Source organism: Neovison vison, chromosome 13 (genome assembly GCF_020171115.1).
Source record: "Neovison vison isolate M4711 chromosome 13, ASM_NN_V1, whole genome shotgun sequence".
Lineage (NCBI taxonomy): Eukaryota > Metazoa > Chordata > Mammalia > Carnivora > Mustelidae > Neogale > Neogale vison.
Window position 1 is genome coordinate 13,939,867 of NC_058103.1, and position 16,629 is coordinate 13,956,495.

At 39.0% G+C, this 16,629-nt stretch overlaps 1 protein-coding gene across 1 annotated transcript in view; it reads left to right on the forward strand.

Annotated features, from left to right (window-relative positions):
- Window positions 1-848: 848 nt before the first annotated feature.
- The window catches only part of RBM25 (RNA binding motif protein 25), a 59,538-nt gene continuing 43,757 nt past the window's right edge, over window positions 849-16,629 (forward strand). Inside the window, exons 1-2 of the mRNA XM_044231209.1 lie at window positions 849-1,037; window positions 9,295-9,415. Of these exons, the coding sequence (XP_044087144.1) occupies window positions 9,310-9,415 (106 nt within the window). The 5' untranslated portion in view covers window positions 849-1,037; window positions 9,295-9,309. The remainder of the gene's footprint in view (window positions 1,038-9,294; window positions 9,416-16,629) is intronic.

Below are 16,629 nucleotides of genomic sequence, written 5' to 3' on the forward strand. Positions count from 1 at the left end.
GCAGAGAGCCCGATGTGGGACTGGATCTCAGGACTCGATCTCAGGACTCGGAAATGGTGACCTGAGCCGAAGGCAGAGGCTTCAACCCACTGAGCCACCCAGGCACCCGGAAGCAATACATTTATATTGAAAAAGTGATAAGCCTTTCGAGAAGCAAGAGTTGGGAAACAAAGGCCTGGGAAAAGATAACACCCCTAAATGTTCATAAATTGAAGAACCATTTGTGATTAGTTTCCTTTATTTCCATTAATCTCGTTTTATTTCCGTTCATCTACTAAGTGACCTTTTCGGCACCTTTACATTACAGAATGAAATGTAATATGAGACGTTTTTAAGGCCGTTTTAGGTATTTCAAGCATCCTCAGCCACCTCTTCGGCCCTACCAGCGCGCACAAGGGGTGGGCGCGTGCACTGGAAACTACCACGCCCTTTGCCGGTTAGTTCTTGGTATCAAGGTTAGCTGTTTTCCAGGGAAAGGTCAGCACTCGCCGTTTCCGCTGCGGTGTTGGGTAAGGCCCGGTCTGCAGTACGCCGAACCTCAACGAGCCACAGAGGAAGGCTGTAAACCCCAAGACCCACACTACAAAAGGTAAGACATTTCTAACAGGCTATGCGCCGTGCGCAGCAGAACCTTGACCTCAAGATGGCGTCTCGTAGTCATAAGATTTAATCAGCTCCAATCAAAAATGGCAGGGTGGGTCGTAATTTACAGCTCGAGCCTTTCTAGTCCCCACGAGGAGCTCCTTCTCTATGGTTATGCGCCGCTGCGTGGTGATTCAGAGCCAAAGAGAGGACTATCTATACGCGTTCTTCTCTATGATCCTCCTCTTCACTCTCCCCGGCCGCAGTGCACGCCGGGCAAGAGGAAGACCTCCAGAAGCTCCCCGCGCAGCGCGGCTGTGTTTGCGGCCTGTGCGAGTAGGCGCTTCGGAACCAGACTCCCGGCGAGCGGCGCGCAGAGACCTCGAACCGGTGGAGTCCGCTGGTAACCTGGAGCCCGGAACACCGCGAAGACCGCACCGTTTCCTCAGCGGCGGGTGAGTTCACGCCTCTGGACGCGTGTGGGAACCGGGAAACCGGGTACCTCGGTTGCGGGAGGAGGGGAAGCCAGGGAGGCTGCGAAAGGGCCGGGGTGGGATTTGGGGGGTAAAGGAGAGGTTGGGGTGGGGGAGGGGACGGGCACGAGGCTTGGGTTTCTTCACTTCTCTAAGGCCTGGAAAACCAGTGGGCCCATCTGGAGCCCGTGGAGGCCGGATCTACTGCCAGAGCTTTCCTCCTTGCATTGTCGCCCACTTTTCCTTTTCCCCTCCACGGTCCGCCCTAGAGTGAATCGCCTTGGCCCATTCGGGGCTCCACAATGCCACAAAATGATCCGTCGGCCCCTTCGGAGCCCTTCTCTGAGGCCCCTTTCTAACCCGAGCTTGCGGAGCCCTCCTGTAGATTTTCCGGGCCTAGGACACTCTTGCCCCAGGCTCTGCTTACGAGCCATCGAGCACCCATCCTTTTTAGCGAGGTGCCGGGTCACCAACGGATTCCTTTCCTTTCCTCTTCCGTCATCCAGAGCCCGCCACCGAGTGGACTCCCTCACTCCCCCAACCCGAATTCCGCTAATGCCCACCTTTTTTAGCAGCCCCCTGGCTCTCTCGAGATTGTCACGAGGATGGTGGTCCTGCCCCCTTCCTCCTCTGGAGGTTGCAGTGAACTATATCCCCATTCATTCTAGGCTGTGACCAAGTGCCACATTAAAATGTGTTCCTTGTTTCTTACTCTTCTTTGGTCTTCAGTACTTTTTAAATACGTTTTTCGAAGTAGATCTCGGAATATGAAGATTATTTTGGAAGTTATGTAATGGGGATTTGTATGGCCATGGAAAAGCCATTTTGGTACTGGGCAGAGTGGAGCAGACCAACAGGAGGGTAGAGATTGGACTTCTCTTGTCCCGGACTGCTGTAGTATGAAGTATCCTGAATTAGGTAGTTGGCAGTAGACAATTTTTATGTTGTTTTGGGACTCTTTTAAATTTTTAGAGGATATCCAAAAACCTTCAGAGGCCTTGAAAGGCATCCAGTTGGTCATTGCTTCCTCATGATTCAAGCAGATAGTATGCAGTTCTAATTAATTTAACTTTTCTTAAAGTCTTGGTTTTCTTCATCTGTAAATTGAGGATTAGAGTAGTATCCGCCTCGTCGGTTATTGTGTTTGGGGACTGAGAAAAACATACCTAAAATCCTTAGAGCAGTGGCTAAGTAACATAGTATTTAGTCCAAGTTAACTGATACTGTTATTTAAGAGCCTAAGCCGGGACTCTTAACATTTCTTCTGCTGTATTCTGAATAAGTTTTTATAAATAAAATCAAAGTTAACCCTTAATAAGAAGTTTCTTCTTGGTATGTTGTTACTGGAGAGAGGCATTGTGATACAGTGAAAACAGCCTTTGGATGGGTAATTTCAGGATAGTGGGGACTTTGGAGTCCCCGCCCACTTACTGTTTTCCCTTGGAAAGGGTAGCATCTTCATCTGTAAATGAATAATGTATCTGTGCCAAGTAATTTGGGAGATTCAGTGGGATAACATATGTTGAAGACTTTTGTAAACAAATAAATTGAAATGTTAGGTAATATTTTCATTAAATAATTGCTCTTTTTGGGGCACCTGGGTGGCTCAGTCACTTGTGTCCCAACTCTTTTTTTTTTTTTTTTTTAAGATTTATTTATTTATGAGAGAGAGAAACTCTCAAGCAGACTCCTTGGGGAGACTTCTGCTGAGCAGGGAACCCGCCTCGGGGCTGAGTCTCAAGACTTGAGATCAGGACCTGAGCCAAATCAAAAGCCAGATGCTTATCCGACTGAGCCACTCAGGTTCCCTGAGCCATCCAGTTCTTGATCTCAGCTCAGGTCTTGATCACAGGGTTGTGAGTTCAACCTGTTTTCCACCCTTGGTGGAGCCTACTTTAAAAAAAAAAAAAAAAAAATCATCTCCTTGGGGTTACCAGATTTCCATTTGAGATTCCCAGAGTAGTTTTCCCCTATTTAGGTATGGTTCCAAACTACTTCTAGGAAGAAAATGTTTTTATTTTTCCAATGTTAAAAAAGAGGCACTTTATATTAATAATAGTTTGGGTTAAGTGTTTTTATTTTATGGTTTGGTATCTTTTTATTCCACTGTGGTAAGGCTTTTAAATATATATATATATATATATATATATTTTTTTTTTTTTTTTTTTTTTTTAAAGATTTTATTTATTTGTTTGACAGACAGATCACAAGTAGGCAGAGAGGCAGGCAGAAAGAGAGGAAGGGAAGTAGACTCCCTGCTGAGCAGAGAGCAGGATGTGGAGCTTGATCCCAGGATCCTGGGATCATGACCTGAGCCGAAGGCAGAGGCTTTAACCCACTGAGCCACCCAGGTGCCCCTTAAATATGTTTTTAAAATAGGATGAGTTCATTCTAACATTGGTAACTATTTCAGATCTATTACGAGTTTAGAATTTTCAAGTAACTTTTTGGGTCACAGATTAGCTATATAATTCTCTCAGTTACGTATGGTTTAAAGAAAAATTATATTGACTATTTTGTAGCTTTGGAAGCAAAAGTAGTCATTGAGTCATTCAGTATCTTACAAAAACATTCTGTGTATTTTAATTTTGATAGTCTTTTCTGACAACTACCACTGCCATTCCTAAAAGAGTTTCGATTGAGTCCCCCTTAAAGTTTTTCAATAGCTTTTTTCTGACCCTTTTTTTTGAGTTTTGAAACTTCAGAAAAGAACATAGTATTTTCACCACCAGAATTGTTGATACTACTTTTTAAAACCTGGTATGATTTCAAACTTCAAAAAAGTTTCAAGAACAATGGAAAGAATTCTTAAATACCTTTTATCCAGATTCCCAAAATGATAACATTTCACAGATTTGCTTTATCCTCTCCTTTTTCTTCATAGTTTTCTTCTGAATTGTTTTACCAGTAAGCTGCAGATGAGGTGTCCCTTAGTCCTTAAACACTTCAGGTATATTTCCTAGAATAAAGACATTTTCACTTTTAACAACAGTAGAGTGAACAAAATTAGGAAATTAATACTGATTCAGTATTGTCTGATCTACAAGTCTTAATTGGATTTAGCCTGAAATTGCCCTGAGTTGGTACTGCTTTTCTTTTCTTTTTTTTAAAAAAATGATTTTTATTTATTTGTTTGACAGAGATCACAAGCAGGCAGAGAGGCAGGCAGAGAGAGAGGAGGAAGCAGGCTCCCTGCTGAGCAGAGAGCCTGATGCGGGGCTCGATCCCAGGACCCTGAGATCATGACCTGAGCTGAAGGCAGAGGCTTAACCCTCTGAGCCACCCAGGCCCCCCCCTTTTTAAAGCAACTTTGTTAATAAGGTGTAGTTAACACACAAAATACACTCTTTGTAACATGTAATTTGATGATTTTTTGGGTAAATGTTTAGAGTTGTGCATCTGTTACCCCAAAAAGGATTCCTCTCTCCTTTCTGCGCGCCACTCCTTGTTCCCACCGCAGCTCCAGTCTGTCACTAACTTTTCTCTGTAGGTGGTATTGCTTTTTAATCTTTGAAATTGGTAAAACAGCTAAGTGCAAATCTCAGAAAAAGATCAGTTCCCTTTTTGGAGACTTGAGTATTTTCATATCTCTGAAAAGTTTTCCTGCAGAAGAAATTTTTTGTTAATCAAGCATTTTCCATTCTTGAGACATGGAACACTTTTTCTTAGGAATACTTCCTAAAGACTTGACTTCTGTAGAAATTCAGTTTGAGAAATGTTTTGAGAAACTGTTTTGAAGGGTTTGCTTTGCTTAGGCTGAGGCAGGTATGTGAGGCCATTGTACCCTGCAGGCTGTAAACAAGTGAACAATGCATTCTATAGTCATGATCATTTATATTCAGTGTAGAGCCACTGAGCTGGCTGTGTAACTATATAATATCCTAAATTTGCTCTTTCAGAGCTAATAAAACTAATACATAGAACCTGACATAAAATTGGAGATAGATACTTGTTGAGTGAGTGAATGAGTTGCATACTCATTTACTAAGGAGAATCTGTTGGTTCATTTACCTCTTACCATTTGAAATTTGGCACAGTGTCTTGATGGGGTTAGCACTGTATCTATTCCTGGTGAAATAATTTGTTTCCTGTTGGGATAAATGTGCAATGGAGGAATGGTAAGCAGTAAGTAGTGTAGGAAAAAAAGAGTGATTTAAAAATGTAAAGAAGAAGAAGAAAAAAAGAAGAAATGCAGAATGCATGCATATTTTGAGTGGTAAAGATAAATCTTATTTGCAAAGGGTTTTTTAAAAAATTAAAAAAAAATTTTTTTTTTTAAAGATTTTTATTTATTTATTTGACAGAGAGATACCACAAGTAGGCAGAGAGGCAGGCAGAGAGAGAGGAAGGGAAGCAGGCTCCCCGCAGAGCAGAGAGCCTGATGCGGGGCTTGATCCCAGGATCCTGGGATCATGACCTGAGCCAAAGGCAGAGGCTTAACCCACTGAGCCACCCCAGGCGCCCCCTTTTTTTTTTTCTTTTTTTAAGTTTTTTTAGATGGAGGAGACTAGATTTATTGAGATAAAATTTGCATGCAATATAATGAAACCATTTTAACCATTGTAATTTCAGTTAATTTTGACAAATGCATAATAAACCTGTATGACCACTGCCACGCTAGAGATAAGGAACACTTGCATCATAGGTGCTTGTTTTTGTTACTTTGGGCCATAAGGTTTCATGCCTACTGGGTAAAAATGCTTTGAGCCTTCTAAAAGTGAAATCAGCTCCAAAGTGAAAGTGAAAAAAGTGAAAAAATACAAGTATTTTTAAATGTTATTTAAGTCATTTCAGTGTTAATAGAGTAACCTTTGCATTTCTTTTCTTAAACCTCACACATGACCCCTCAGCAGCAGTTGGCTACCTTCAAAGTACTGCATCCAGGATCTAACACTTTAGCCACTTCCACCTATTTCAGGCCACCCTCTCTGAACTGTGTTATTGGCAGTAGTCTCCTGCTTCTACCCTTGTTTTCCAGTCTTAATACAGTGGCCAGTGACACTGTTAAAATAGGAGTCAGGTCAAAAGTCTTTCATATGTTTTCCATCTCATTCATAGTAAAAATCAAAACCTTTACAGTGGCCTACAAAGTACTGTAGTCTCTGAATCCCCTCCCCTAAGTAATACTTGGTTGGCATTTATCTTTGACTTGCCTCAGAAGTACTCTGTTCCAGCTCTTGGCCTTGCTTTCCTCCCATAAACACTCCATGCCCACCTCAGGCTCTTTGTATTTGCTGTTCACTTTGCTTGGAAGGCCATTACCTTCAGATACAGGGCTTCTGCCTAGGCCCCTTGGGAGTCTTTTGTTCAATTTGCCTACCTTCTTGGTGAGGCCTGACCACCATATTTTAGTAGTTCCTAGTCTTTTCCCTACTTTATTCTGCAAAGTGCTTACCAACTTTGAATCTCTGTGTAATTTGTAGTGAGAGTATTACTGTTTATCAACTGTAGATAAAAACTGATGAACTTTGCTTTTGGTTATAAAAGTTTATTCTCATTTTCACATTTGAAAACAGAAGTTCATTTTGTAAAAAGTATTGATACTCTCATTTTAGGATGCTTAAAATGAACATTAATATTTATCAGTGATCACCAGAATTGTAGTTTTCTGGCTACCGGAGGGACCATTATCTTACTAAGAATACCTTCACTTTTTGAAGCTCGCCTGTGAATAAGCAAGTTGTGAACGGTGCTAAATGAAAGGGCCATAGAACACAAAAATTAGAAGTGAATGGAATGGATATATTGGCATAAACTAAGACATAATCTGGTTAATTTGTACAGAATGAATTATACATTTAAAAGTCATGAAATGGAATTTAAACACCAAGAATATAGGTCTTAAAAAATAATACTTATAGCTAATATTTGACAATAAATGATTCTGGAGATGAATTCATGCTCCAATCTTTGTAAACATTTTGAGGCTAGGCACTGGGTCATTGCTAGCATAGTATTGGCACATGGGAGCTTCTTAATAAATCGGTTTACTGATTCATTCATTGATTTATTTATTCAACAGGTATTAATATCAACTGCCCTCCTAAGAAAGTGCTGAGATAGAGTATTATAATGATAATAGAAGAGTTTCTGTAAGTAGGACAGTAGCCCTCTGTTAAAAGGAGATACACTCCTGCCCCTTTTATATAGAATATTTGTTTTTGTTTTTGGGCAAAAAGTTTTATAAAAAGATTATTTAAAAATTCAACACTTCTACAGTCATTAATTATTTGCATTTTTCCTTTTTAATTTATGCTGATACTTAATATTTTAAAGTATTTGCAATAGCTTATTTTCTAAGTGTATGAAATCCTAGGAATTTATTTTATTTGTAAAGCTTTCTAAGTATTTTAAGTGTACTTGTTTTCTGAAATTGAAGTTTAGATTTTATAGAATATTGTATTCTAACTAATTAAGTCAAAAGAACATGGAGGAAGAACAGCTCTGAGTCTGAAGGACATGCTTTTCTAAGACCATTTTAAAGAAATGTCTAATAAACAGGTAAAAAGATACTCAGTGTCTCCTTAGTGATTAAGGAAATGTTCATCGAAGTGAGAGCATTTTTTTTTTTTTAACCTGTTAGGTTGTTATAATTTAAACACTGATTGATTCTAGCAATGGTGAAGATCTGAGCAAAGGGCATTCCCATACATTGGTGGTGGGGATACAGATTTGTACACTAGCTTTGGAGGACGACTTGGAGGTGAAGTGTAGATACATGCAGTACTAATCTGTACAATAGAATTTCTTGCACAGTGCATAGATTTATATGTCCAAGAATGTTTAGTATTATAAGAGGCAAAATGTTGAATCAACCATCCATATTGAATAAATAATTATTGCATGCCTGTATTATGGTAATTTACTGCATTATAAAGATTGGAATAGAAGTTAATGAACTGATAATGAAGAGATGTTAATGATAATTGAGGGAGAAATGCACCTAACAATATAGTATGATTATATTGTTTGCAGAAAAACACAAATAATTATATATTAGTTTGTGTATAGAAAGGTATTTAGAAGAATACAACGATATATACCAAACTGTTGGGATTAGGGGGCGAGGAAGTGGAAGACATGCACTTTTTATCTTCTCTCTTCTGAAGGGTGAGTAAATCAATGTATGAAACACAAAAAATAGAGACAGATGTTCTTTAAAAGCTTCAAACAACTCTAGACTCCTTCAGTTACAAAGAGTATGGGGGGAGTTTTTCCTAGTGTCTGACAGATACATCTCCTGTTGATCAAATCACTGCTATTTAGTGCCATCACTGGTATGAGATCACTTGTTTTGGCTGCTATTTAAAATTGGTGCATGGAATCTTCCCAGGACATCCTAATGTAATTTTTTTTTACTTTTTCTAATAGTTTTGGACACTCAAGTATGTTGATGAAACTATAAAATTTGGTGGTAGGGGAGTCTTAAAATATTTGTTTAAAGGACAAAATTAAATTTATTTTGAGTAATAATATCACAAACCAAATGAAACAGTTCATTATTCTTGTATTTAAAAAAATTAGCTTCTAAAAAAGAAAGTTAGCTTCTGATTCTTGAATTCCATTCATTCATTGAATATCATTCAAGAATGGTTAAGAGGTTTGCTTTTAAGTTTACCACAAACTAGGACATTTTTCTTACTGTCAAAATTTGTATGTTCTCTCTATATCTGAGTGGTTAGTACAGATTAGTATGTGACCTTCTTTCAGGAGGTTTCTTCTCTCTCAGGTTTATAGTTCACTGAGACATTCATTTGTCCTTGAGGAACTGGCCAACACTGAATCAACAGATACTGTGTAACTTTGTACATTTAATTTTCAAGGTGCTGATGTATATAAAAAAAAATGAATGCCTCAGAACATTTAAAGCAAAAAACTGTTAGATAATTTTCCTGGATTCTGAGTTTGGTTTAAAAAAAAAATTCATTGATGTTTGGTATTTAGTTTTTGGATATTAACTGAACCTCAAAATTTTTTTCTTCCTTTATATGTATTCCCATATGATTGTAGGAGTCTATCCTGAATTTAGATCGTGTACATTTTGGGAACTTATTTTAGAAAAGATCTAAGTTTTAAAAATTCTCAATGGACAGACAGAGAAAAGAGGGTCTTTGCCAACTCCTTTGGGTAAGAAAACTTTAGAATTTTGCAGATACTCTAAAAATGAAGGCCAACAAACCAGGCATATCAAATTGCAAAGTTTTCAAATAAAATGATTTGTCATGATTTTTTTCTTTAGACCGCTGCAGTAAGAATGTCTTTCCCCCCTCATTTGAATCGCCCTCCTATGGGAATCCCAGCGCTTCCACCAGGGATCCCACCCCCACAGTTTCCTGGTTTTCCTCCACCTGTACCTCCAGGTAAGTTTGTGGATACTATTATTTTTAACTGTACTTTTGTCATTATACTGGTAACTTTAGGAAAATGGTACGTACGTGACTGTGTTTTTGAGTAAAGATGTTGGCACACTTCTGTAAATGTGATACCTTATTTTCCTGTGACAGTACTTTTCATATCTGGCTGAGTATCAAATTTATCTGTGAAGATTTTTCAAAAAGACCTTTATTTAAAAAGGAAATGCGTATTCCAATAAATACATACTAATTTGTATGATTCAGTAGTTAAAAAGGTATAAGATTTTGCTCATATTTCCACATAACCATTGTTACTATTCCCTTACAAAGGACAGAAACAAAACAGGTTGGTTTCTTTATCCTTTCAGATAGTTTTTAATGTACATTACAAGCTGCTGTAAGTCTGTGTGTGTTTGGTTTTTTTCCCCCTCATAAAGAAAGATGGAGAGCGTGCACGAAGGTGAGCAGGTGAGCCAGGAGGGAGGGACAGAGGGAGAGAGAATCCCAAGCAGGTTCCACACCCAGTGCAGAATCTCACACAGCGCTTGATTATATGACCCTCAGATCACAACCTGAGCTGAAATTAAGAGTTGGATGCTTAACTTACTGAGCCACCCAGGCTGCCCCTAAGTACACTTTCATCCACTGTTTTACTTTTTTCTTTCCTTTTTTTTTTTAAAGATTTTATTTATTTAGGGGCACCTGGGTGGCTCAGTAGGTTAAAGCCTCTACCTTCGGCTCAGGTCATGATCCCAGGGTCCTGGGATTGAGCCCCACATCGGGCTCTCTGCTCAGTGGGGAGCCTGCTTCCCTTCCTCTCTCTCTGCCTGCCTCTCTGCCTACTTGTGATCTCTGTCAAATAAATAAAGAAAATATTAAAAAAAAAAAAGTTTATTTATTCGACGACACAGCGAGAAAAGGGGAGTGGAAAGGGAGAAGCAGACTTCTGGCAGAGTAGGGAGCCCAGTGTGGGGCTCAAGTCCCGGGACTCTGGGATCATGACCTGAGCTGAAGGCAGATGCTTAAGGACTGTGCCACCCAGGAACCCCCATTTTTCTTTTAATGCAGATGTATAGCAGCATCTATCTATGTGTATATATCTATCCATCTATCTATCTATCTATATATACATACACACACATACACTATTTTGCCTCTTGCTTTTTTTTTTTTTTTTAAGATTTTATTTAATTTATGTGGGAGAGAGATCTTGAGCAGTGGGGAGGGGTAGAGAGAGAAGCAGACTTCCCACTGAGCAGGGAGCCCGATGTGGGGCTCCATCCCAGGACCCTGGGATCATGACCAGAGCTGAAGCTAGACACTTAACTGACTGAGCCACCCAGGTGCCCTGCCTCTTGCTTTTTTATGCTTGACAATACATCTTGGAGAGTTTTCCAAATTACCATATAAAAACTTCCTCTCTCCCGAACTCTCAGGAAAAAAAAAAATTTAGGTTCCACTCCAATTCACAGATTCAGATCCTCAGATATTGGAGCCCAGGAATTTTTTTTTTTTTAAGATTTTATTTAATTTAGGTGGGAGAGAGATCATGAGCAGTGGGGAGGGGTAGAGAGAGAAGCAGACTCCCTGCTGAGCAAGGAGCCTGATGCGGTGCTCGATCCCAGGACGCTGGGATCATGAACTGAGCCAAAGGCATTAGCTTAACCGACTGAGCCACCCAGGCGTCCCAGGAATTTTTATTTTTAGAAGTTAACAGTTTTTAACGGGATTCCTAAACATCTATTTAAGCATAGCTCAGAGAACCCACATTTGAAAACCATTATCTTAAGGTACATAATTAACATAAAAAACCCATTTCCTTAGGTTTATGGGTGGTAGTTAGATATTTTTATATTTTAGTGGGACTGAAAACATTTGATACAAAATCATTTTCCCTTCCAAAAGACCATATTTAAGAGCTCTTCTTAATTTATATGTTAAGCACCTCCCCCACGTAGAACCTGTGTAATTCAGGCTGAAATCAGTTAATGCTCCTGTAAATCATCCAGAAATACTTTGAGGAAAGCTGTACATCAGAGACCTGTTTTTACCTTTGGATGATCTATTTGAAATTACAGTGTTTTTCTAAAGAGCTTGATTCTTGAGAAATCAACAGTACATTGAAGTTGACTCTTAAGATGGATTATTAATTCGTAACACATATATTCTAGAGGCTCAGCTTTGGGGCCCTCCTACTCCTAGGTCAAGTGTATGGCAGTGTTGAAATAGGTGTGAAAAGCCACAAGATAAACATGGCAATGTTTCTGGAGATTATTTAACACTTCAGGAATTTGGGGGTAAATCATACTTTTAAAAGTTGGAACAAATACTTATGCATATATATGGAATAGAATGCAATATTTATACAAATTTTTAAGACATTTATGCTTGTAGCAACTCGTTGTATATCCTTGGTAATTATGGATGTGTATTTATTTCCACCTGCTACCAGGAGTATAGGTTGAAATATGTATATAAATTTAAATAAAATTGGGGCACCTGGGTGGCCCAGTGGGTTAAAGCCTCTGCCTTCGGCTCAGGTCATGGTCTCAGGGTCCTGGGATCGAGCCCCGCATCGGGGTCTCTGCTCAGCAGGGAGCCTGCTTCCTCCTCTCTCTCTCTGTCTACTTGAGATCTCTGCCTATCAAATAAATAAATAAAATCTTAAAAAAAATAAATTTAAATAAAATAAAATAAAATTTTAAATTAAAACCAGTTTAGTATTTCGTGGACCAGTTGCTGAATTTTAGTCGTAATTTAGCTTTACTGTAATGTACTATATAAAGGAATTTCTGGTGAATAGGGTGATTGAGAGAATAATGTTAACAAGAAACTGAATAAAGCTGTCAACCATCTAACAGATTAGTAACATAGGAACAATAGTGTCCAGAGCCGTTTGCATTTGGGCAACAATTTTGGGGCGGTTCATATACCCTGGTTTTGTTCTTAGATTTGTAGTCTCGTAAGAAGATCTATGGGCCCTTAACTGGTAACCATGATACTTTTTTTTAACAGAACCCTTATGTTATGGTTTTATAGGGAAGAATAGTTTACTTTTTATTTCTTTGTGAAGAAATTTAAGGGATTGGGAATGAACTTAATCACTTATTCAGAATCAGGAAAGGTGACAGTGAAAAAGCAGTGCCTTAAGTTCCTTCCTGATTGGTTGGTTTTATAGAAAAGATTTTAAAGTCTTTTGAATTTGTGTTTTTATAAGATTTTCTTTATTTATTTGACAGACAGAGATCACAAATAGGCAGAGAGGCAGGCAGAGAGAGAGGAAGGGAAGCAGGCTCCTTGCTGAGCAAAGAGCCCGATGCGGGGCAGGATCCCCGGACCCTGAGCCTGAGATCATGACCTGAGCGGAAGGCAGAGGCTTTAACCCACTGAGCCACCCAGGTGCCCCTAAAGTCATTTGAATTTTTATTTTTTTTATTTTTTTATTTTTTTTTTAAAGATTTTATTTATTTATTTGACAGAGAGAGATCACAAGTAGGCAGAGAGGCAGGCAGAGAGAGAGAGAGGAGGAAGCAGGCTCCCTGCCGAGCAGAGAGCCTGATGCGGGACTCGATCCCAGGACCCTGAGATCATGACCTGAGCCGAAGGCAGCGGCTTAACCCACTGAGCCACCCAGGCGCCCTCGTTTGAATTTTTAAAGAGCAAACACTAAATTTAATATTTTCTGATGAACATTATATCAAATTGTTAAATGGAAGTAAAAGAATGAAATCTGTTTTTCTTAAGACTATTGATTGCCTGCATAGTTTTTTTTAAGATGGGACAGCAGACCCCAAAAGCAGATTGTCAGTTTCTCTTCTTGGTTGGTCAGTGCCTTACTAATGTGGGCATTTATTCAGTGTGGTAACCTCTTCATTCTGAATCTGTTTACAGCAGCATACACCATCACTTCTGTTTAGGGAAGTATATTTAGATGATAAAGCAGACCTTAGTTGCAGTTCATTCTGCATTCTGTGTGTAGCTGTAATACTTTAAAAGGTAAATAATGAAATAATATGGTAAACTAGGATAGTAATTCAAGACCATAATACCCATATTCATGTATACATTTCTTGTTTTGCCTGTTAGTGCAATTAGTTCTAAGTGTGATTGTCACGTTCTATGTTAAATTAGAAAATTGCTTTGAAAAAGAACTATAAATCTTCCCTAAAACGTAATATATGTTTATAGAAAAAGGAAGTTTTTTTCCCATACAGTTCCTAAGAATTTCCTTCTCCAGACATAGCCTTTCTTATTAGCGTCTAGTGTGTAACTGTCCAGAGACACATTGTACATATCCTGGTGTGTTTGCTTATGTTTACCCTTTCCCCACTTCTGTTTTTTTAATAATTCAACCAGTACTACACTGTTCACTCTGCGTACTTTTGCTTCTTTTCACTTCAGCATGTGTAGATCTTTGTAACAAGAACTAATACATTTTCCACTATGAATTCTCTGTTGTATGGTGTCAGTAAATTGAGGTAGGAAGCAGAACTGTAAAACTTGAAGTAACTGTCAGGACCCCTGGGTGGCTCAGTCGCTAAAGCCTCTGCCTTTGGCTCAGGTCATGATCCCAGGGTCCTGGGATCGAGTTCCACATCAGGCTCCTCGCTCTGCCTGCTCCTCCCCCTGCTTGTGCTCACTCGCTCTCTCTGACAAACAAATACAGTCTTTAAAAAAAAAAAAAACAAAAAACCTTTTAGTATTAAAAAGGACAAAGCAGTGGTGTGCCTGGCTGGCTCAGTCTGTACAACATGCAACTCTTGATCTCAGGGTTGTAAGTTCGAGCCCCGTGTTGGGTGTAGAGCATGTTTAAAGAAAAAACCATTTTCCCCACTGTCTTTTTCTGAATTTTTCTTTATTTTTACCTTTTTTTTGGTTTTGTTTTTGAAGGTTTTATTTATTTATTTAAGAGTGGGATAGAGAAAGAGAAAGTGCACATGTATGTACCAGCAGAGGGAGAGGGAAAGGGAGAAGCAGGCTCCCCTCTGAGCAGGGAGCCTGATGTGGGACTCCATCCCAGGATCCTGGGATCATGACCTGAGCCGAAGGCAGGTGCTTAACTGACTGAGCCACCCAGGTGCCCTGAATTTTTTTTTTTGTTTGTTTGTTTTGCAAAGTTAAAAGTGAAAAATGAAGATACATGGATTGATGAATTATAATTCTGAGCATCCATTGTATTGAAGTGCTACACATAAATAATCTTAGTCAGTCTCATAGGTGCTTTAAAGAATTTACCTCAGGGAAAATTGAGGAAACTGCAGCTTAAAGAGCTTGCCTAAGATTGCATAGTTAGAGGTGATAGGACCAAGTTGTACCTAGGTTTGAGTCTGAAGTCTTTTTTCTTTTCTTTTTTAAAAGTTTGTGTACATATTTAAATAATTTTTATGCCTGATAAGATTTAAATAATTTTTACACCTGTAAAGATTTAAATAATCTTTACAACTGATATGGGGCTTGAACTCATGATCCTGAGATGGAGAGTCCACAGGCTTCTCTGACTGGGCCAGCGAGGCACCTCTGTGTTTTTATTGACTACATTGTTTAAGAATCCTGATTTTTCTCATTTATTTTATTTTTTTTTTTCAAAGATTTTATTTATTTATTTGACAGAGAGAGATTAAAAGTAGGCAGAGAGGCAGGCAGAGAGAGAGGAGGAAGCAGGCTCCCCGCTGAGCAGAGAGCCCGATGCGGGACTCGATCCCAGGACCCTGAGATCATGACCTGAGCCGAAGGCAGCGGCTTAACCCACTGAGCCACCCAGGTGCCCCTGATTTTTCTCATTTAAAAGTTAAAGTTTTATTTATTTTTAAAAAAGATTTTATTTATTTATTCGACAGACAGAGATCACAAGTAGGCAGAGAGGCAGGCAGAGAGAGAGAGGAGGAAGTAGGCTCCCTGCCAAGCAGAGAGTCCAGTGCGGGACTCGATCTCAGGACCCTGAGACCACGACCCGAGCCGAAGGCAGAGGCTTTAAGCCACTGAGCCACCCAGGCGCCCAAGTTAATTAAAGTTTTATTGGAAAATAAATAGATAATGTTAAATGTTTAAGAATTTATTACCAGTCTTAGCTGGAGAATTCTCTTAAATTGATGTAAATTTGAACTGAAGAGAAATTTCAGAACTTCTTGAGATACACTTTTAAAAAAGCATTTTAAAATTTATATTAGAAAAGTAGACAAATCTTTCACTGATTTTTGCTCTCATTGCGTTCTTCTTAGTGCTCAGATGGCAAGATGATTTCATTAGTTATATACACAAGAACACTCAATACAGTGGACTCTGTTTGGTAAACCGTGTAGTTTAAAACAAAAATGTAGTTATTACTAACCCATTGACCCCTCTATTTTTTTTATTTTAAATATTTATTTCTTTGTCAGAGAGAGAGCAGAAGCAGGTAGAGTGGCAGGCAGAGGCAGAGAAAAGCAGGCTCCTCGATGAGCAAGGATCCCGATGTGGGGCTGGATTCCAGGACCCTGGGATCATGACCTGAGCTGAAGGCAGCCATTTAACCGATTGAGCCACCGAGGTGTCCCCCATTGACACCTCTTAAACCCTCAGTGCATCCAACAGATGATTTATGGATTTTCTTTGACACTGAGATTACTGGTCATATTTTTTGCATTTTTAAAAATTTTTTTGAATTTAAAAATTTTTTAAAAAAGATTTTATTTTTTTGAGAGCGAGAGCATGAGAGGGAAGAGTGTCAGAGGGAGAAGCAGATCCCATGCTGAGCAGGGACCCTGATGAGGGACTTGATCCCAGGAGCCCAGGATCATAACTTGAGCTGAAGGCAGGTGCTTAACCAGCTGAGTCACCCAGGCACCCTGATTTTTGTTTTTATTAAAGAAACAGCCATAACAAGATTCTTTCAAGGTTTCTGGATTAATTTCTCATTGGATACTTTTTTTTTTTAACTTTTAAAGAATTCATTAATACAGTGTTTACTCATTAGTGAATCTGTATTTGCATAAATTACTGGTTTTCAGGATGTACTGAATCAGATGAACATGAATCAGGACCTCTCCAGATTTTTAAACTCCTGAGACAGAAGTATGCTATAGTGGTAGTCGTCTTGCTTTTAGAATAGTTTTTTGTTGTGTAAGTTTACATAGACCAGCCTGTACCACATTGCTTTTGAAAATAAGACATTCATCAATAATCTAATTTTCATTAGTCATATGTTTCTACTTAAATTAACTGTGAGTGAGGATACCTATTTT